This window comes from Anas platyrhynchos, chromosome 6 (genome assembly GCF_047663525.1).
Source record: "Anas platyrhynchos isolate ZD024472 breed Pekin duck chromosome 6, IASCAAS_PekinDuck_T2T, whole genome shotgun sequence".
NCBI classification, from domain to species: Eukaryota; Metazoa; Chordata; class Aves; order Anseriformes; family Anatidae; genus Anas; species Anas platyrhynchos.
The window spans coordinates 22,756,246-22,773,164 of record NC_092592.1 but is presented as its reverse complement, the minus strand read 5'-3'; the positions used below and the strand labels follow the sequence as shown (position 1 = coordinate 22,773,164).

General features: G+C 36.5%; 1 protein-coding gene across 3 annotated transcripts in view; it reads left to right on the top strand.

The window, feature by feature from the left end:
* ERCC6 (ERCC excision repair 6, chromatin remodeling factor) overlaps positions 1 to 16,919 on the top strand; it is a 47,648-nt gene that overhangs the window by 12,187 nt on the left and 18,542 nt on the right. For all 3 annotated transcript variants that reach the window (XM_038181187.2, XM_038181188.2, XM_038181189.2), the window contains exons 6-8: positions 7,180 to 7,305; positions 11,788 to 11,946; positions 14,541 to 14,676. In XM_038181187.2, coding sequence (XP_038037115.1) covers positions 7,180 to 7,305; positions 11,788 to 11,946; positions 14,541 to 14,676 — 421 coding nt within the window. The remainder of the gene's footprint in view (positions 1 to 7,179; positions 7,306 to 11,787; positions 11,947 to 14,540; positions 14,677 to 16,919) is intronic.

Genomic DNA, 16,919 nt, shown 5'->3' with positions numbered 1-16,919 from the left:
TTTAGGATTACTTTAGTCCTCTGAACATCTAGTCTTGTGCTTGGCGCTGAATAAAGTCCTACACTCCTAAAGATTGAAAATGAGTTTCCTTAACATTAAAACTTTTCAGGGATGGGACTTGAAGAGATTGGTCTGTGTCAAGGGGAAAATATGGTGATGTTGTTAAAGCATGATAATTAGCTAACTGCGGGACTGCTCAGCTTCTCCAGAGCAGACTGCTTCCAGAAGAGGAGCTGGTGCATCTGCAGGAAACAGGGCGGGTAGGAAAGCGCCCCATTCTTTGCTTGCTTCCTAAAGGCAACTTGCAGCAGTCAGCCTAGTTGCTGCTCAAAGCAAGATGTGATCAGTGAAAAGTGGCAAGGCTAGCTTTTCAGTACACATACTTAATAATTTCCGTTCTCTTCGCTTGCATAGGTCTTGCCTTTGTTTGCTTACCATTACTGGTAAGCAAATACTTCTTTACACATTACAAACACTTCTTCGCCTTAAACATATCCACAGTTTCTCTGGACAACCTGGTCTGGTACCTCACCACTCTTTGAGTGAAGAGTTTCTTCCTTACATCTACTCTAAATCTCTCTTTTAGTTTCAAGCCGTTATTCCCTGTCCTACCACCACACCCCCTGACAAAGAGTCCCTCCCCAGCTTTCCTGTAGCTCCCGTTAGGCAACGGAAGGCTGGTGTAAGGTCTCCCTGGAGCCTTCTCTTCTCCAGGCTGAACAACCCCAAATCTCTCAGCCTGTCTTCACAAGAGAGGTGCTCCAGCCCCCTGATCATCCTAGTGGCCCTCCTGGACTTGTTCTAATACATCTCTGTCATTGTGCTGGGGGCCCCAGAGCTGAAGGCTCCAAGTGGGGTCTCACGAGGGCAGAGCAGAGGGGGAGAATCCCTTCCCTCGCCCTGCTGTGGTGTGTTGACCGCACCACACAGCTTGCTGTCATCAGCAGACTTGCTGAGGGTGCACTCAATCTCAATCTCACTCTCCATGTCACCAGCAAAGATGTTAAATAGCACCAGTCCTGATATTGACCCCCTGAAGAGCACCACTTGTTTCTGATCTCCACCTGACAGTTGAGCTGTTGGCCACAACTCTTTGAGTGCGACCATCCAGCCAATGCCTTACCCACCAAGTGGTCCATCCATCAAATCCATGTCTCTCCAGTTTAGAGACAAGGATATCACCTAGGGGAGAGTGTAAAATGCTTTGCACAAGTCCCAGCAGATGATGCCAGTTGCTCTTCTGCTTTCCACCAATGCTGTAACCCCATTGTAGAAGGACACTGGATTTGTCAGATTATTCTTTGTATTATTCTTTCTTTCAAGGTTTTACAGCTGTGGAAGGTGCAAACTATGCAGTTTTTTTTTGCGTATTAATCAACATTCTCCTTTGTTGTATTAAAATGGAAAGCGTAAATGTAATCAAATAATTTTAGGTCCTAATATGTAATTAACATGTTACATTGTTGTCATTGCTAATGCAATATCTACATGAGGCAATAGCTTGGAAACAAACAAAATATAATAGCGATCCTAAGGTCACTGTTCCCATAGCAGCTGCCAGTATGTATATGCCTACTGCTTCAGGGAAGGTGTTATATCTCACGTTGGGGGAAGATAAGTGCCATATCTATGTTTTCCTGTGTATTTTGTATAGTTTTTGGAGTAATGTTATCTGAATAGCTCTTCATTCAAGTGCTGTCAAGTGCTGCGAGGCAAGGCTAGAAATGCTGCTTCTTTCCATGTCTCCCAAGTGACAACCAAGCAGCTGAGTTGCTGGAAGTTGTGGCTATCAATGCACAAAACAGTTGATAAATATCAAACAAAAATAAAATTAGCTAAAAAGTAAGTTGTGTTGTTCTCAAGTCAGATCACTTTTCATATGTTAGCTGTCTTTGAAATATCCGTGTCGCTGAATCTCTCATTGTTTCAGAGTTATAAATTTAAAAAGGATTAAATATTACCTTTTGTGGAAGACATTTTCTTAGAGCATCCTAACTGCTCTTTAAAATGACAAATCCAAGACACAAATGAAGATATATTTTGGCTCACTCACTGAGTACACCTTTCATTCTAAGCTCAAGTGTGTAATTGTCTACATCAGTCTTAATTTACTTGCAGAGACTTGTGGTACTAACTGCATTTATTTCATCTGTTAGGACGTACCAATTAAATCCACCCATACAGACCATAAAAAGTTAGATCAGAAAAGTAATGCTGAATGCTTCAATTTAGCAAATTAGAATAATCTGTAAGGGGTTCTTAGCTGTCTAAAATAGAAAACATATTGTGCTTCAAAAATGCAAACTATATTAAACACTCAGCTTGGTTCCTGACTGTATTTTAAAAAGAAAAAAAAATCTAATTGTGTTCATTACTGTTTTGGATGCAGAATTTCTTTCTAGGGTATTGCAATAAGTGGGAAATCAGCTTAGTATCTGAATGCAATCTTATAGTAAGGAAGGTTTAATTGTATGATATATGGCTTTGATACTGTACTTGCAGGATGAAATTGTACTTACGTTAGTGACCCATGGACAGCATAAAAGTAAATTTCTCAAGGGTCATGCTTCTGTTCTCAAGAGACTTTGGTGATACAATAAAACCTGTATTTCCTGATTGTTAGGCATGTTAATGAAATTTAACTGAGATTCATAAGGATATTTTTAATTTCATCAATATATTAAGTCAAATTATGAGCTACTGCTGTTCCTCCCTCGAAAGTTTGACTTAAGGGGAAGGGTACGGGAGCAGACTAGCCAACTGGTATAGCAAATATTGTCCTCCCATTGCTTCAGCTGTTTAGAATATTTTCACTTTCCTAGAAAATAGTGAAATGTTACTGTAAAATAGCTTAATACAATATCTTGTATCAAGTTCACAGCTTTTCAGATACTGAATAATTTCTTCAAACTGCAGTTTATTATAGTGGTAGTAAAAAAATAAATAAATAAAATGCTGCTTTCTCTTTAAACTTAGGAGAAAATATCAAAAACCTCCGGACCTTTAAAGAGATGCAATAGCAGAGCCTTTAGTTCTACAGTTTGTGTAATTACACATTTCAGTAAAGTAACAAATACAATGTGTATAAAAAAGGAAAACTAGGTTCAGAATTTATTAGTTCAAATTCTAGATATACTTATTTTCTAGTTATCTAATGATTTCAAGAGATATCTTTACATTGGTCAAAATTAGTGCAGAAAATATTGGTGCAATTCCTGAATGGCTTTGAGCTTTTTTTTAACCTCAAGTTTCTTCTTGGTTGGTTGTGGATCATTTTTTCTAACATACACTAGAGGGCAATCTGCTTCTTCCCAGGGGAGACTGAAGCTCTAGCGTTGGCTGGTGGCGATTCTGACATTCAGAATTAAGAGGCAGGCTCTTGTACAAAATACTGCTTCGCTTGTCAGTTGTACTGAATTTGAATTTAATATGGATTCTTAACCTAGCTGTCACGTCAGAAGTTTTGTGATATGAAATTGTTTTCGTTTTAGTGTGATAAAAACGTGTCTTCTTTCTTCTTTTGAGTCTTATCTTAACCCAGTCAGATAAAGTAACCCAGTTCTGACATGTCTCGGTTGTTTCTGGAGCTCAGAACAATAATTGATAACAACTTCATAGTACTGGACAAAAATAAATGTGTTTTTATGCTGTGCCTCTAGAATGTATCAGTCTTTTTGGATGAGTTAGCCTGTGAGCATAAATGCTGTTTTCCTAAGTCAAGGACTAGCAGACTGCTAGTCTAAGAGAGAGATTTTTGTTCCTATGCTAGGCTACTTATGTAAAAGTATTTGTGGTGAAAAATTATTTTTTATACTCTTAGTAAGTTGTTTTTTGGTTTTAATTTTGTGGTTTTTTTTTTTTTACTACTTCACTGGGTACGTGATTTCATGTAATGAAATAACAGCCTGAGAGCTTACAGATAAATATTTGCAACTCAGTCTTTAATCAGGAAACTGTCAACAGCTCCTCATATTTTTCCCTGCATATGCTGCTTTTTCTCTCCATCACAATTTTTACTTCTGAAGGTGACTGAATGTAAGAGATCAAAGCACATTGCTGTAAAGCTGGCTCTCTGAACTTGTCCAGTATTGTGTTTTCCTAGTTAATTCTTCAGTGTAATTTTTTTTGCAGTTACTGTAACTTTCATGTATTTGGAGATGGTGTTGTGCACTTTCACTTAATAAAACAGCACCACGTTTGGAACTGCTTCCATAAAAGTCGGCTGTAAGTATTTTCTCAAGATATTGGTAAAAAGCTGGTTAAAAAGCTGCCATAACTACCTTTATCCCGTGAGAAAGTATGTGATTGCTGTTTGTGTATCCAGTGTTGAATTTCTTCCCTGTTCCTAATCCAAGGTTTATAAACAGATTTGACAGGGGCACAGAAGCCTTTAAGTGAAGCACCTGCAAGTTTTGCCAAAGTAAGTGGTCAGAAAGAGGGAGAAACTTACTAATGCTGCCCCTAGGGAAAACACAGCTTGAGCTTGTCTTACTATGAGCTCACAGGTCCTGCGGGAGATGACTATGAATGACCTAACAGGCAGATGAGCCCCTTTTACAGTTTTCACCTTATTTAAAACTGGAAAATGCAGAATAATGTCCATAGGAAGACAGGCACCACTGTTTTCCTTGCCCCCGGATCTGCCTATTGTTAAAATAAATAAATAAAATACAAGGGGAACACTAGTCCTTCATTTTCATTTCGTTTTTTCTTTCAGTCACTAATCAGATTTTATCTTAAACTGTTTTAACTGGGAGGGTTTTTCTCTCGTGGAGAAGGCATTTCTCATATCAGCTGGAGGGTGTCACAGTACTGTACGTGTCATTGTGCCAATAGTGTCTGCTCTTAACGTGATACAAATGGGTAGCATGGGTGAAGTCTTAAAGACTTAGGGCAATGTGTGGGATGTTTCATAGTGTCTTCTGGATTATTTTGCCAAGTTTGAAGGGCAAAATATCAAGAGATAGTAGCAGTTTTACAGGCAGTTGTTTGAGAAATTCTAAGAGTAGCTTCTGTCTCCGTCCTTTTGGGTGTTTAGGTCAGGATATAAATTAAGATAATGACAGTGTGTTTAAATTTTGTTTCTGCAGCTGATGATACTGCCAGCTGTGGGACAGAAATTAACTGACGGCTTTATGATTGTTTCTTTTTCCTGACATAGGTAAAATTGGACCAATAGCTTTGAAAATGCTCACTTAGCCCATAAGCTTAAAGTGCGTTGCATTGTGTGTAGCAAGGCTGGAATTAAAATACTCTTTACATCTCCGTTGTTGCAGTTTATGTCCTTTCACGTATTCAGCTTTGAAGATTGTATACATTTTTTTCTCTCCCTAAAAATATGTGCTTCTTTTTTGCATGTATTTTATAGGAAAATCAGGATTCATAACTCAAAAAAAAAAAGGGGGGGGGGGGAGTAAATCTCCTCAGTTTGTTAAGAAGCTCATAAATCCTTTTTCCCAAAAGATGAATTTTACTTTAAGAACTCTGATAATTCATTTACCCTGACATCTTTCTGCTGCTACAGCTGTCCAGCCAACAGCAGAAGCCTAGGCTGTTTTTGTAACAGGTAAAAGGGAGAGGGAAGTTGCTACCAGGAGGGAAACAGGACTGTGCACTCAGCTGTGATGTTTGACATTTGGAAACTGGAGGTTTACTTGAAAACTGCTGCATCCCACTAAGCCCTCCTCCATCTACTTATTGCAGGACTGTTCTAGAGTGTATTCTCCGGGGTTTCTTCAATGTGGAGTTAAGACTGGACAGATGAGCTTTCTAGCTTCTCACTCAGGAGGCAGTTTATAGCTCAATACTGTAGATTTCAGTGCTAGGAGGCTTATGTTAGGTTTTCAGCCTACATTTTCCACTTGCTTCTTCTCATCCCATCAGTGCTATTTATAGTTCTTCGGGACCTGAACAATTTTGATCTTTATATTTTATGTTTGAGATGCTTTTAGACTGTCAGGGCTTCTCTTTCTTCTTCAGCCTCATTCAGGTTAGCACCTTTGTGTGAATTAATTATAAATATGGGAAAAGTATTCAAATAATGATGGCTTAAATTGGAGGGCACACTTGATTTGAAAGTATTCTGGCTGGTCTGGGGAGCATGAGGCTGTTCACTTGGGAGAGGAGAGGGTTTCAGTAAGAAGAAATTTTACTGGTCCATATATTTAGGGTATCTGAAAGGAGGTACATAAATCATTTCATCTTTACAGATGCAACTATCTTTTTATTAGATGAAATCTGTTTGCAGAGCAGCAGCACAAGGACATTTTCCATCTGTTCTATAACTTAACACTTTCTGTAGGGATTTTGTCAGGTTATACAATGTGTTTGTCATGTCTGCAGTGAATGCACTTTTGCGGGAGAATTCCAGCAAAATCCAAGTTGTCTGTGAAGTGCTGTTGATGGTTTGGTATTTACTTGTTTTGGTACTGCAGTCATTTCCTCCCAGCTGGCAGTAAGCATGCACTTTGCTATTACAGGTAGATGGTTTTTTGGGGGTCGCTGAAACAAATGCATCTTGGACATTGAAGATCCTTTGGTACTCTTTCTAAAAGGGGGCACAGGGCGGGAAGGCAATTCTGTAGCCTGCCTAGAGTCCAAATACAACCATCAGGCTGCATACCATAAATCACTCTGTAATTTCAAAATGTCAAAATACTCAGTGACTACTTAACAGCTTTTAGAGCACATCATCCCTAAGACTGTGATGTTTCCAGCTGAGTCCTCTGTATACAATTATATGCTGCTAAAGATTTCTCTAGGTGAAATAAAGTGTTTTAAATGTTTGTTTAAATTGAGAAAAATAACTTCAAAGTACTTCAGCTTTATTGCTTTTTTGTTTTGTTGTTGATTTTGATGTTTTTTTAAATTAGGAATTTAAGGTAGCCAGTAGCCAGTTTCTTTTAATGGTGCTAACTATTGATTATATTGTATTTAGTATTTCTGTCTGTAGATAATTGTAACTAGCTTTAAAACTGAAAACTTTTAACTAATCAGGATTGCACGAACATTTTCATGTAAAATATTTTGAGTTCCATAACTCTCTCCTCCAATTTATTACTACTTCAGGTAAACATGTCTGAGAGTGTGTGTATATATATATTTAATTTGTTGTTTTCTACTTGATGCAAAATTCCATGTAATATTCACTTTTTTTTTCTATTCCTTGTATAACTCTAGGAGGTGGCAAAAAGAACGCCTGAAGGACAAAGAACATCAGGTGGCTGAGGAAGGTTCTGATGAAAGTGACACTGAATTTGAAGAGGGTTTCAAAGTTCCAGGATTTCTTTTCAAAAAGCTTTTTAAGTATGTATTGTATACTTTATTTTAATATTAAGTTGCTTTATGCTCTTGGTAATGATATTAGTAGTAACAGTGATGCTGATTTCCAGATACCTTTTGCTGCAACTTCTGGTACAACTGTTTCTATTAAAAAAGCTGCAGGAGCAAACCTCAAAGGTTATTTATTATAAGCACAAAATGCAGCTTTATGATAATAGAGTTAACAAGTGACTTGTGAGCGTTGTGTTTATTAGCTAAACTAAGGATTGAGAAGCTCTCCTCATCTCTTTTTGTTAACTTTTTATTGGCAAGTGCTTTCTTTTAATTTTGTGTGCAGAGTGATAGGAGAATCACTTTACTTTGAAGATGCATTGTTGGCAAATTGTGATAAATGAAAGCAAGGAATATAGGTGTTTCTGTGATTGGGTAGAGAGTGATCGAAATTTTCTGCTAGCAAAAAATATAGTCAAATTTTCCTATGAGTAGTTCTATAATCATATTATAAGATGTTTAAAACATTGCTGTGGTGTCCAATGACGCTTTCAAGCAACTCATCTTGATCTCAAAAAGCTGTATACAAAAGGCAGCCCAAACAAGTTAGCAGCTGACAAGTTAATTTCATCCATAATCTTTCCCTGACTTTCAAGCATCCATTGGCTTGTATTCATTTTTGTAGGCAACATTTCACACAGAAGGAAAACCATCTCCTCTTTCAAAAGCTAACTCTAAAGTCTTGTAATTAGTCCAGCAGAAAGCTATGGTTTCTAACAGGCATGCAGGGAGCCCCTTCCAACAGGACCACTTAGTCTTAACCTCAGAGAAATTATTACTGTTGTCCTGCAATTCTTCAGAAGGAAAGCACTAGCTCTGAAATGGAATTGAATTAATGACTTGGTTGCCAGGACCATACACAGCCAATATGTGGTTTCCAGTTGTTTATGTGAAGGTACTGCAGGAGTAATCATCCTGAGAACGGATGTGTGGTCTGAGCAACCCAAAGGGAATCGAAATAAGGCAGACAACTAGAAATTAATCTTAGAGATATCAGCCTCACTAATGAAGGGTATCCCTGCAAGCATGAGTCAGTTGTCAAAACTTCCTAAGTGGTTAGAAAGATCAATTGAGTTGAATGATTTGTCTGACTTGTAACTTAAATGCTGAAATCTCCAGCATAGGAAGGCCCATAGTCAATAGGCATTAAACTCTGGAGTTCTGAACAAGTTTAGTAGAAAACATGGAAGTATATTGACCCATGGAGGAGGTGTATAGCACTATTCTGTAAGTGCTCTTTCTGCATATTTGAATGGAATTCCAAAGAAGTTATATCACAGTAGAAACAGCAGATCCTTAAGTTTGTGGTGGTGGTGGTTTGTTTTTTGTTGTTTTTTTTTTTTTTTGGTGGTTTGTTTTTTCTAATGCACTTCTCTCTGCTTTGAGGAACATTCATCAAGATGTACTTAGCTAGTACCAGTGGTGCTACTATGGAGCAGAACTAAACACAGTGAGCAAGACTGACTTAAAAGCATTGCCTTACACTGTCTGCACTTAGCCTGAGATAAGTCTGTGCAAACAAGAAACAAGCTTTCTTTCTTAGATGCTTTCAGTGCATGATTTCCCTAACATGACTGCAATGCCATTTTGTCTCAGCAGCAATGCAAATAAACACTGTTAGCTACAGTGGTAAATTTTGAGGGGTGCATCAGAGGGTAATTGCTGATGTGAAATTCAGTGCAAACATGGCTATCTAGAAGACTGGGCAACATTTTTATTCAACTGTATTTTTTCAGTGGGAAAAAAAAGTCTAATGAAAGCATAAGATTAAAGGGAATTGATTATCTCTCCGTATGACCGTAAAAAATTATTTGGGAGAAACTTTTAAAATTTTTCTTAACCTTTTCAATTGTTACAATTTTTGCATGCTTAGATGTTTTTACAAAGAATTGGCATAGCAAATCACCTTTATGTGTTCCTCACAAGCTAATATTAATGTTTATCTCTGTGTACTTTCATAGGCATTTAAAGTAATGTTCTGTCCCTGGAAAAAAAATAAAAAATAAAAAATAAAAAATAAATTTTAAAAACACAGAGCTTTAGAAATGTATTAACAGGACATTATTTAAAAATATGTTCCTGGTTTTGTTTGGTACATCTTCTAAGATACTCATGTCTGGCCTTGGCATACAGCATTCTTGCATAGGGGAGGTTCTGGGAGTTGAAATCATCTATGTAGCTTCATGTATGCAGTTTAGTATTGTATCCAGTAAACAGAAAATAAAAATCTATGCAATTAAAGTTTCACATTTAAGTAGACACTTGAAATCTTGTACAGAGCATTGTTCCTGTGTAGGGAATAGAAAGACACCATAGATGGATACTGTATTTCCTTAATGATGAGTAATATTCAGAGCTATTGAAGTACAAAAGGTTAGAAGAAGAAGAAAAAAAAGTCTTAAATTACTCTTCAGGTTTGTTTGGAAAGCCTATGGAACTTTGTCTTAGTGCATGAGATTGACTTAAGAAAGGGAAGCACTTTGTGACCCAGAATGACGTGAGAATTTCATTTCATTGCAGAAAGTTGCATGATTTTTTTGCTATTATCTTTCCATCCTCAAAAAAAAAATAAAAAAGCTTTTGCTATTTTTAATCTTCAGGGTCCAAAGGTTTTCCTAGTAAATTTTAATCTATTATTATGCCTGTTTAAACCTATTACGGTTAGAAGTAGCTATTAATTTGCTCTTTACGTTTTGTTCATCTGAATGTTTGGTGAAAGTGCTTGCGTCTTCTCTATTTTTAGATATCCTTGGAGCAGAATTTTGCCCAGACTTTATAAACTGTATTGTCTTTCTTTTTGAGAAGAAAGGGGAGAAAGAGAAGATGGAAAAAAAATGCTAATAAATGCAGCTAGCTTTTAAGCACTAGATGTAATCCTAAGAAATAATATGAAATAACATCAGGAAATTACTGAGTAGTTGTCCTCTGAAGATATATGCTGAAAATTAGTCTGGAGTAGTTTCTGACTCAAATTAAGATTCTTTTTTTTTCTAGATTTTTTTTCAATATTTCCATCAGAAAATGTTCTGACCTTCATAAAATATTGTAGCAAGTAGCATCTTTACCCGGTTACGGCCAATCCTGAAAGCGATTTTGTAGTTGTTTAATTTAGATTCTTGCATTCATTTAGGTGAATTCATCCCTAATAAAGGGGTTTTTAAGGGCTTCTTGGTATAATGCATTTGAGATATCAGCAGATAGAATGATGTCTGAACCATTAGATGTGTTCTTTGATCATCTTTTTCTAACTACTCAGGCTGTTTGTTTATTTCCTTTCAGCAGTCATCTAAATCCATACAGATCACAACATAAATTGATTTTAATAGGGCTTTGTAGATACTAGTGTCATTAGCTGTCAGTACTCCTAAACGTTCTTTGTTGAAAGAAAAGCATCTGAAATATGCATACAAGAGAATGCCCCGAAAATGAACGATTCCTATTTTACAAAAAAAATAGGTTTTGCTCTTTGCTGTGCTTGGCATTCCAGCAATGTATGCCATCAAGAAAATAATACTGGTAACCTTGGTCTTCTAAATTACAAGACACAGAAATGCTGAAAACATGGATTTTCTTTGAAATTATTTAAACATGCTGTTGATTCACTTTTTTGTTGTTTTCAGTTTAACCCCCCTCCCTTTTCCAAAAGGTTATATTTCTTCTGTTGCTGTCACTATTTCATATCATTGTAAAAAAGCATGTTTCAAAATTATTCTCTCTCCAGCATCCTACCTCCACCTTTTTAGCTTGCCGTTGTAAATGTTGTTTTCTAATCTACTGCTTTTAACTGGAATGTATTTAACATTGTTGCTTGTACAGTTTGTAGTGGGCAACTGGGAATAGAAACTACCCTGATACTCTTACATGATAACATTCTGCCGTATCCTATTCACTGGTATAGCCTCTATTGTTTTGCCTTCCTAAACGTTTTGCCTTCTTGACTTATTTATTCATTAAAAGAGATTAAATGTTATTAAATGAATTTACGTAAACAGGAAGCATAGTGTGACAGATGTGATCAGTTTTCAGAGTGGAGAGTGAAGACTGTAGCCCTTGTAAGTCAAGCTTTTCCTTCAGTTCAAGGTATATGTTCCAAATAATGTAATTCATGAGACCCATGCATGTCTTCTCTTCTGAAAAGATAATTATGCTTTGTTAAGAGTAGCTTTCCAAGTTACTTTTAACACTTAAAATATACATGAAATAAAATACCCTCTAATTACCATGACTATCAGTTTAATTAGAAATGTTTTAGCATTGCATAAAGAATGAAAGTCACATGTAATGTTTGAGCCCATCAAAAATGTATGACCTAGTAAATACAGCACTCATGTAAAACATACATCCAGCATGTTACTGTAACTAGTAGAAGAACCTTGCCAAATGATTAATTCATGAGTACTTTCTGTTCCGATCTGTATTATCAAACATTTGCCATCTTCTTTTCCTTGTTTTTAGGTACCAGCAGACAGGTGTTAGGTGGCTCTGGGAATTGCACTGCCAGCAGGCAGGAGGAATTCTGGGAGATGAGATGGGATTGGGCAAGACCATCCAGATAATTGCCTTCTTGGCAGGTCTGAGCTACAGCAAGATCAGGACTCGTGGTTCAAATTACAGGCAAGTGCTCCTCTGCAGACTGTCAGTCTGTGGAGCTCAATTAATATTTCATCAGATGTATTGCTGGTGGAGGAGGGTCCTGTGAATTATTAATGACATTTCAATTACAATATTCCTTTAATTCTTTTAGTGGGGGACATCAAAGGAAAAATTTTACGAGACAATGGAGCTGTAGGGCAGGAAAAATTAAACATGTAACACTTTTAATGAATTCCAGGCATTGATGCTTCATTTTGCAGATGAGCCGCACTAGATATTTTGGGTCAATACAGTGTCTAAGGTTAGCTTCCACAAATGGATTGTTTACAAACTCAATTACATTAATATCAATAGTTTACACAATATGGAATTTTAAATTAGATGTAATACCTTTGGTTCCATTTATTAAATTTTACATTAAAATATTTGTTCTGGCAAGACACCAGGTGAATGCTTTACAGGAAGCAGCAAGCTGATTTGCGATGAAAGTTGGAGTTTCTGATCAGCAGGGAATTATCTATGCCAAAAAGTAGTAGTAGTAATAAAAACTGTAACTTACACAGAGGAATTTACATCTTTGTTGCTATTCAAAACTATATTCGAGTGACTGGCTTACAAAAGCTATCATTCTTTCTTTATTATTGAACAATGCTTTGAAATTCTTTCTTTATAGGTGAAATTACCGGAAAGGATACTTGTTGGCATTCTTGGATTTACAAGTGCATGCGTGAATAACACTTGAGTTTTCTAGTTTTGGTGGCTCTATATCTGATGTGAATTATGACATGCAATTAAACAAATGTTGCAGTACTGTACTGAACAAAAATTTAAACTATATATAGAGGGACATTTAGATTATGTTCAGTATGTACATTAATTGTAAAATAATGCTTTAAAGAGAAAGCCTTGCTGTCTTCTGGAAGAATTGTATTCTCCAGTTGCTTTCAACTGTAGCTTTTCCATACCAAACTGCCATGCTGTACTACATCACTCAGGCCAGTTGATTTACTTTGATATGACCTGTTCTAAGGATGCTGCTCTACAGATGACTTTGTGCGAGTATATTACCAGCCCTAGTTGGAGACCCACTGAGTTGATGGAATTCCTTCAGGAACACCTTTTGACATGGTTACACAGTTAGAGTCACTAGGATAGTGCAGTGAGACTACAATGAATCTTTGAAGAGGCCGAAATATAATTAAACACCTACATTGCAATGTTCTTTCTGCAGATGAGAGCATGTATTCTGTTTTTTCTGGTGCATCTAATTAGCAAGTCCACCACCAGAGTAACTCCATGGGAGAAAACAAGCTTTAATTATTATTACTATGAAACTTTTTATTCTCATTTTGCCTGTGTGTCTAAACAATTTGGTCTTTGCATGTTCAAGTAGTTTCCACATCTGCGCTCTGAACTAGGAAGGTACTAACACTAACTGGTTAGCTTTTGTCTGACAGTTGTGTAGTCTAGTAAGCAGAAGACCTGCTGGTTAGTATGGTTGAGAAGCAGGCATCATTGTGTTGTTAATATGCCCAAGGGACTTGATACCTCATTGCCTTGATGTGTAGAGGGAGCTAGTGTACTGCTGTATGAATCTAGCACTGCAGCCTTTCCTGTAGTCTCTCTCAGCCTCAGCTCTCATTCTGTAAAATGGAGACAGGCATACTGCCATTACTGTGCAGAAGTGCAAAGATTGTTATATTTGGTAGCACCTGGCTATTATGACAATAGAGCCATTTTGGAACATTCAAAATACACAGATATATTTTTTATTCATGAAATTTTCTGCAGAAATATCCTTCAAAATAAAGGCGTATAAATTTCCTTTTGTAAACTGTTTTTTTTTTTTTTTGACAAAAAAAACAAGCTAATTTTTTTGTTTCTGCTGTAGTATACTTCCTGCATGGTTGTTGGTATTTGTTCCTGATTGTAATATTTCTTGTTTGGCTGTTGTGCAAGAGATTTTGTCCTCTTTTATGGTTAAAAAGTGGCTCCGAAATGTATATACAGGAAGACCTTATTTCACACATTTCCTCAGTGAATCTCAGAAACAAATGTCTGATTATGAACAGGAAATGGATTAGATGGTTTTAGCCCAGCTCTGACATCAACTTATTTAGATATTATACTCTGTTTCTGTAGAGTCCCTGTATTATCTCGCTATCTGTAGATTGTGATGATAATAGTATAGTATAGTATCACCATGAAGCAAAAGACCTGCGTGCAACTCCATTTGCAAGACTTTTTTTTTGTGGTGTAGAAGTAATTAAAGAGTTGTTAATAATTTCTTTTTCTCTTAAAGAAATGGTAGTCACTCAAACCTGATTTGTATCACCACAGGATGCAGGATGAAGTTCCCTTATGCCTTACTGTTTGGAGCTTTTCTATTTCTGTGTTTATCTTGCTAGATTTATCCATTAGCTCACTACATTCAATAGATAGGCTGTTTTAGCTTTTTCCTTGTTACCTACCTCTAAAAAAAAATTATAGAAAAAGAGTGCCAGTTAATTTTGATAGCTCTTGTATTCTACTTGAATAATCAAATATGTCAGATTATTTTAATATAGGGTATTTATTTCATGTTGAAGGTTTGGTTTTTGTTTGTGTGCTTTTAGGTACCAGGGATTGGGTCCAACAGTGATTGTTTGTCCAGCTACTGTGATGCATCAGTGGGTAAAAGAATTCCACACTTGGTGGCCTCCATTTAGGGTCGCCATTCTCCATGAAACTGGTTCTTACACCAACAAAAAGGTAATAATTGACACGCATTTTGTAATTCCAGAATTTTTTTTCAAAAAAAAAAAAAAAAAAGAGTATCTTCTGTTCCTGAATGTTTCTATGCAAGCTTGTGATCTTCCTCTGATTGTTTTAAAAAGTTACAAAATTCACTGCCTTGTATAGATTTGTTAGGAAACAGGACAAAATGGGAATTGTCATTCCTGGAATACAATTACATTATAATACAGAACAACGTTACCTGAACAAGTTAAACGTAACAGGTTTGTTGTTCAGAGCATTTTGATTGTGTTGAAATCCATGCTGCCGTGACTAGGCTGCTTGTAAACCAGATTGCAAGTAGTTCAAGCTTGCTATGGGGCCCCTGCAGGGTTAGACAGCTCAGCTTTTTATGGAATTGAAGTTCATAATTGTTTTAACATGTTATTTTCCTTTAAAAGTCTATCCATTTATAGTAGCCAACACAGTATGATACCTAATCTACTTTTACTGTGGTGCTCATGTACTAGTAACGGCCATACATGATTTGGTGTGAGAAGGTTTTAAGCTTTTCTGCTGAAGGTAGACATATCTGAGAGTTGATAACTGAGAGAGCTTCTCTGAAATAACAGAAAAGCTTCAGAAGACTACTTGAGTTTAAGGAGAACTTTACTGCTTTATCTCAATTTCCATAAGGCTGTGCTTGCCTACGGGTTATTTAGAAGTATGTAGTTTCTGCTTGCCGCCATTACAGTACAGTGAAAAATTAAGCCCATTTATTCTGTAAATAAATAAAATAATTGGGTGTAACCTGTAGTTTAGATACTTAAACCAGAAAGATGCTATGTATCCTCAATTCTCTGAATTCATTGTGGAGAGCCCTCTATACTATTGATTAGTTTGCAAAGCTTCTCTATAAATTTCCATGAAGTTTCTCTTCACTAGGTCTCACTGTCACTCAAAGGCATGATCTATCTATTCCTAATGTCCACGTTACAATTATGAAGCAGTTTGCAGTATTATTAGCTGCTTTTGCTGCAGCTGATCAATGTAGGAACCTATTAGCATACATATATGCTTCTAGTACTGGTGAATTCTTTCCTTGCATGTTCGTGATATAGATAAATATTTAATAATTTTTGTTTGTACAGGCAAACTAATTTCTCTTCAGTTGACCAATATGTCAGTTCATATCACCTGGTCTCCTTTCATGATAATGCTACTTTGTTGGTTTTATTTTCCTCAAGCAGTGCCTTTTCTGGCTTTTAATTTTATTGGTCAATGTCTTTATATACATGTTCTTATTCAATTTCTGGAGTTGAAACTTTGGACAAGTCAGGATTTTCAACCCTTGTTACCTTGCTTGTAGAAAAACAAGGAAAGTTATTTTTATTTTTTTCTCTTGGCCTCGTATTTCAGGTACTTAACAGGATTTGCAGGATTCAGCAAAACGTTTTTTTTTTAAATTTCTCTTTAAATGTTTATTGAATTTCTTGTAATAGCATTAATATGATATGGTGCTTAATTGCACTTGATTAAACATATCGTGAGGTAATCGATGCAGTTACAGCACATGGCAAAAAAGGAATAGCACACTCTAATGTGCTAATAGCTTCCTGATGTTCAATTAACTTGGTATGTCTTCAAGCCCTAAAAGTCCGTTGACCTCAATAACATGCTTGCACTTCTTCCTAAATAAAATAGTGTGCATGAATTTTGGGGGTATTTGTCAGTTAATGAACTCGACAAATTGAATCTATTTTTTCCATCTGTGGGAATAGTCAGGTTTTCATAACTTTACCTCCCCATTGCCACCCACAAATAACTACTCAGTAACTTAAAGAATTTGGATACCATATGGTCACTTTAGTTAGGTTCCGTTCTCTTATCCTGCTCTAATTCTTCATCTTTGACAACTGCAACAGGATGCTTTAAACAAGAGTCACTGCTAATGTGGTCATCACCTCTTTGCGCATTTATTCACAGTTACTTTTTAATCAAAAGAGGGCAAGCTTATGACTAAAGTAAATTTAAAAAAAAATAGGATCATTAAATCATCTGTGTTGGAAAGGACCTTCAAAATCGTCAAATCCAACCATCAGCCTGATCTACTGAGTACCATCAATAAATCATGTCCCTTAGTGTCCTCCAGGGATAATTCCCTGGGCAGCTTGTTCTGATGCTTGACCACCCTCTCCATGAAGAAATTCTTCCTAATATTCAGTCTAAGCCTCCCTGGTGCAACTTGAGACCATTTCATCATATCCTGTCACTTGTCA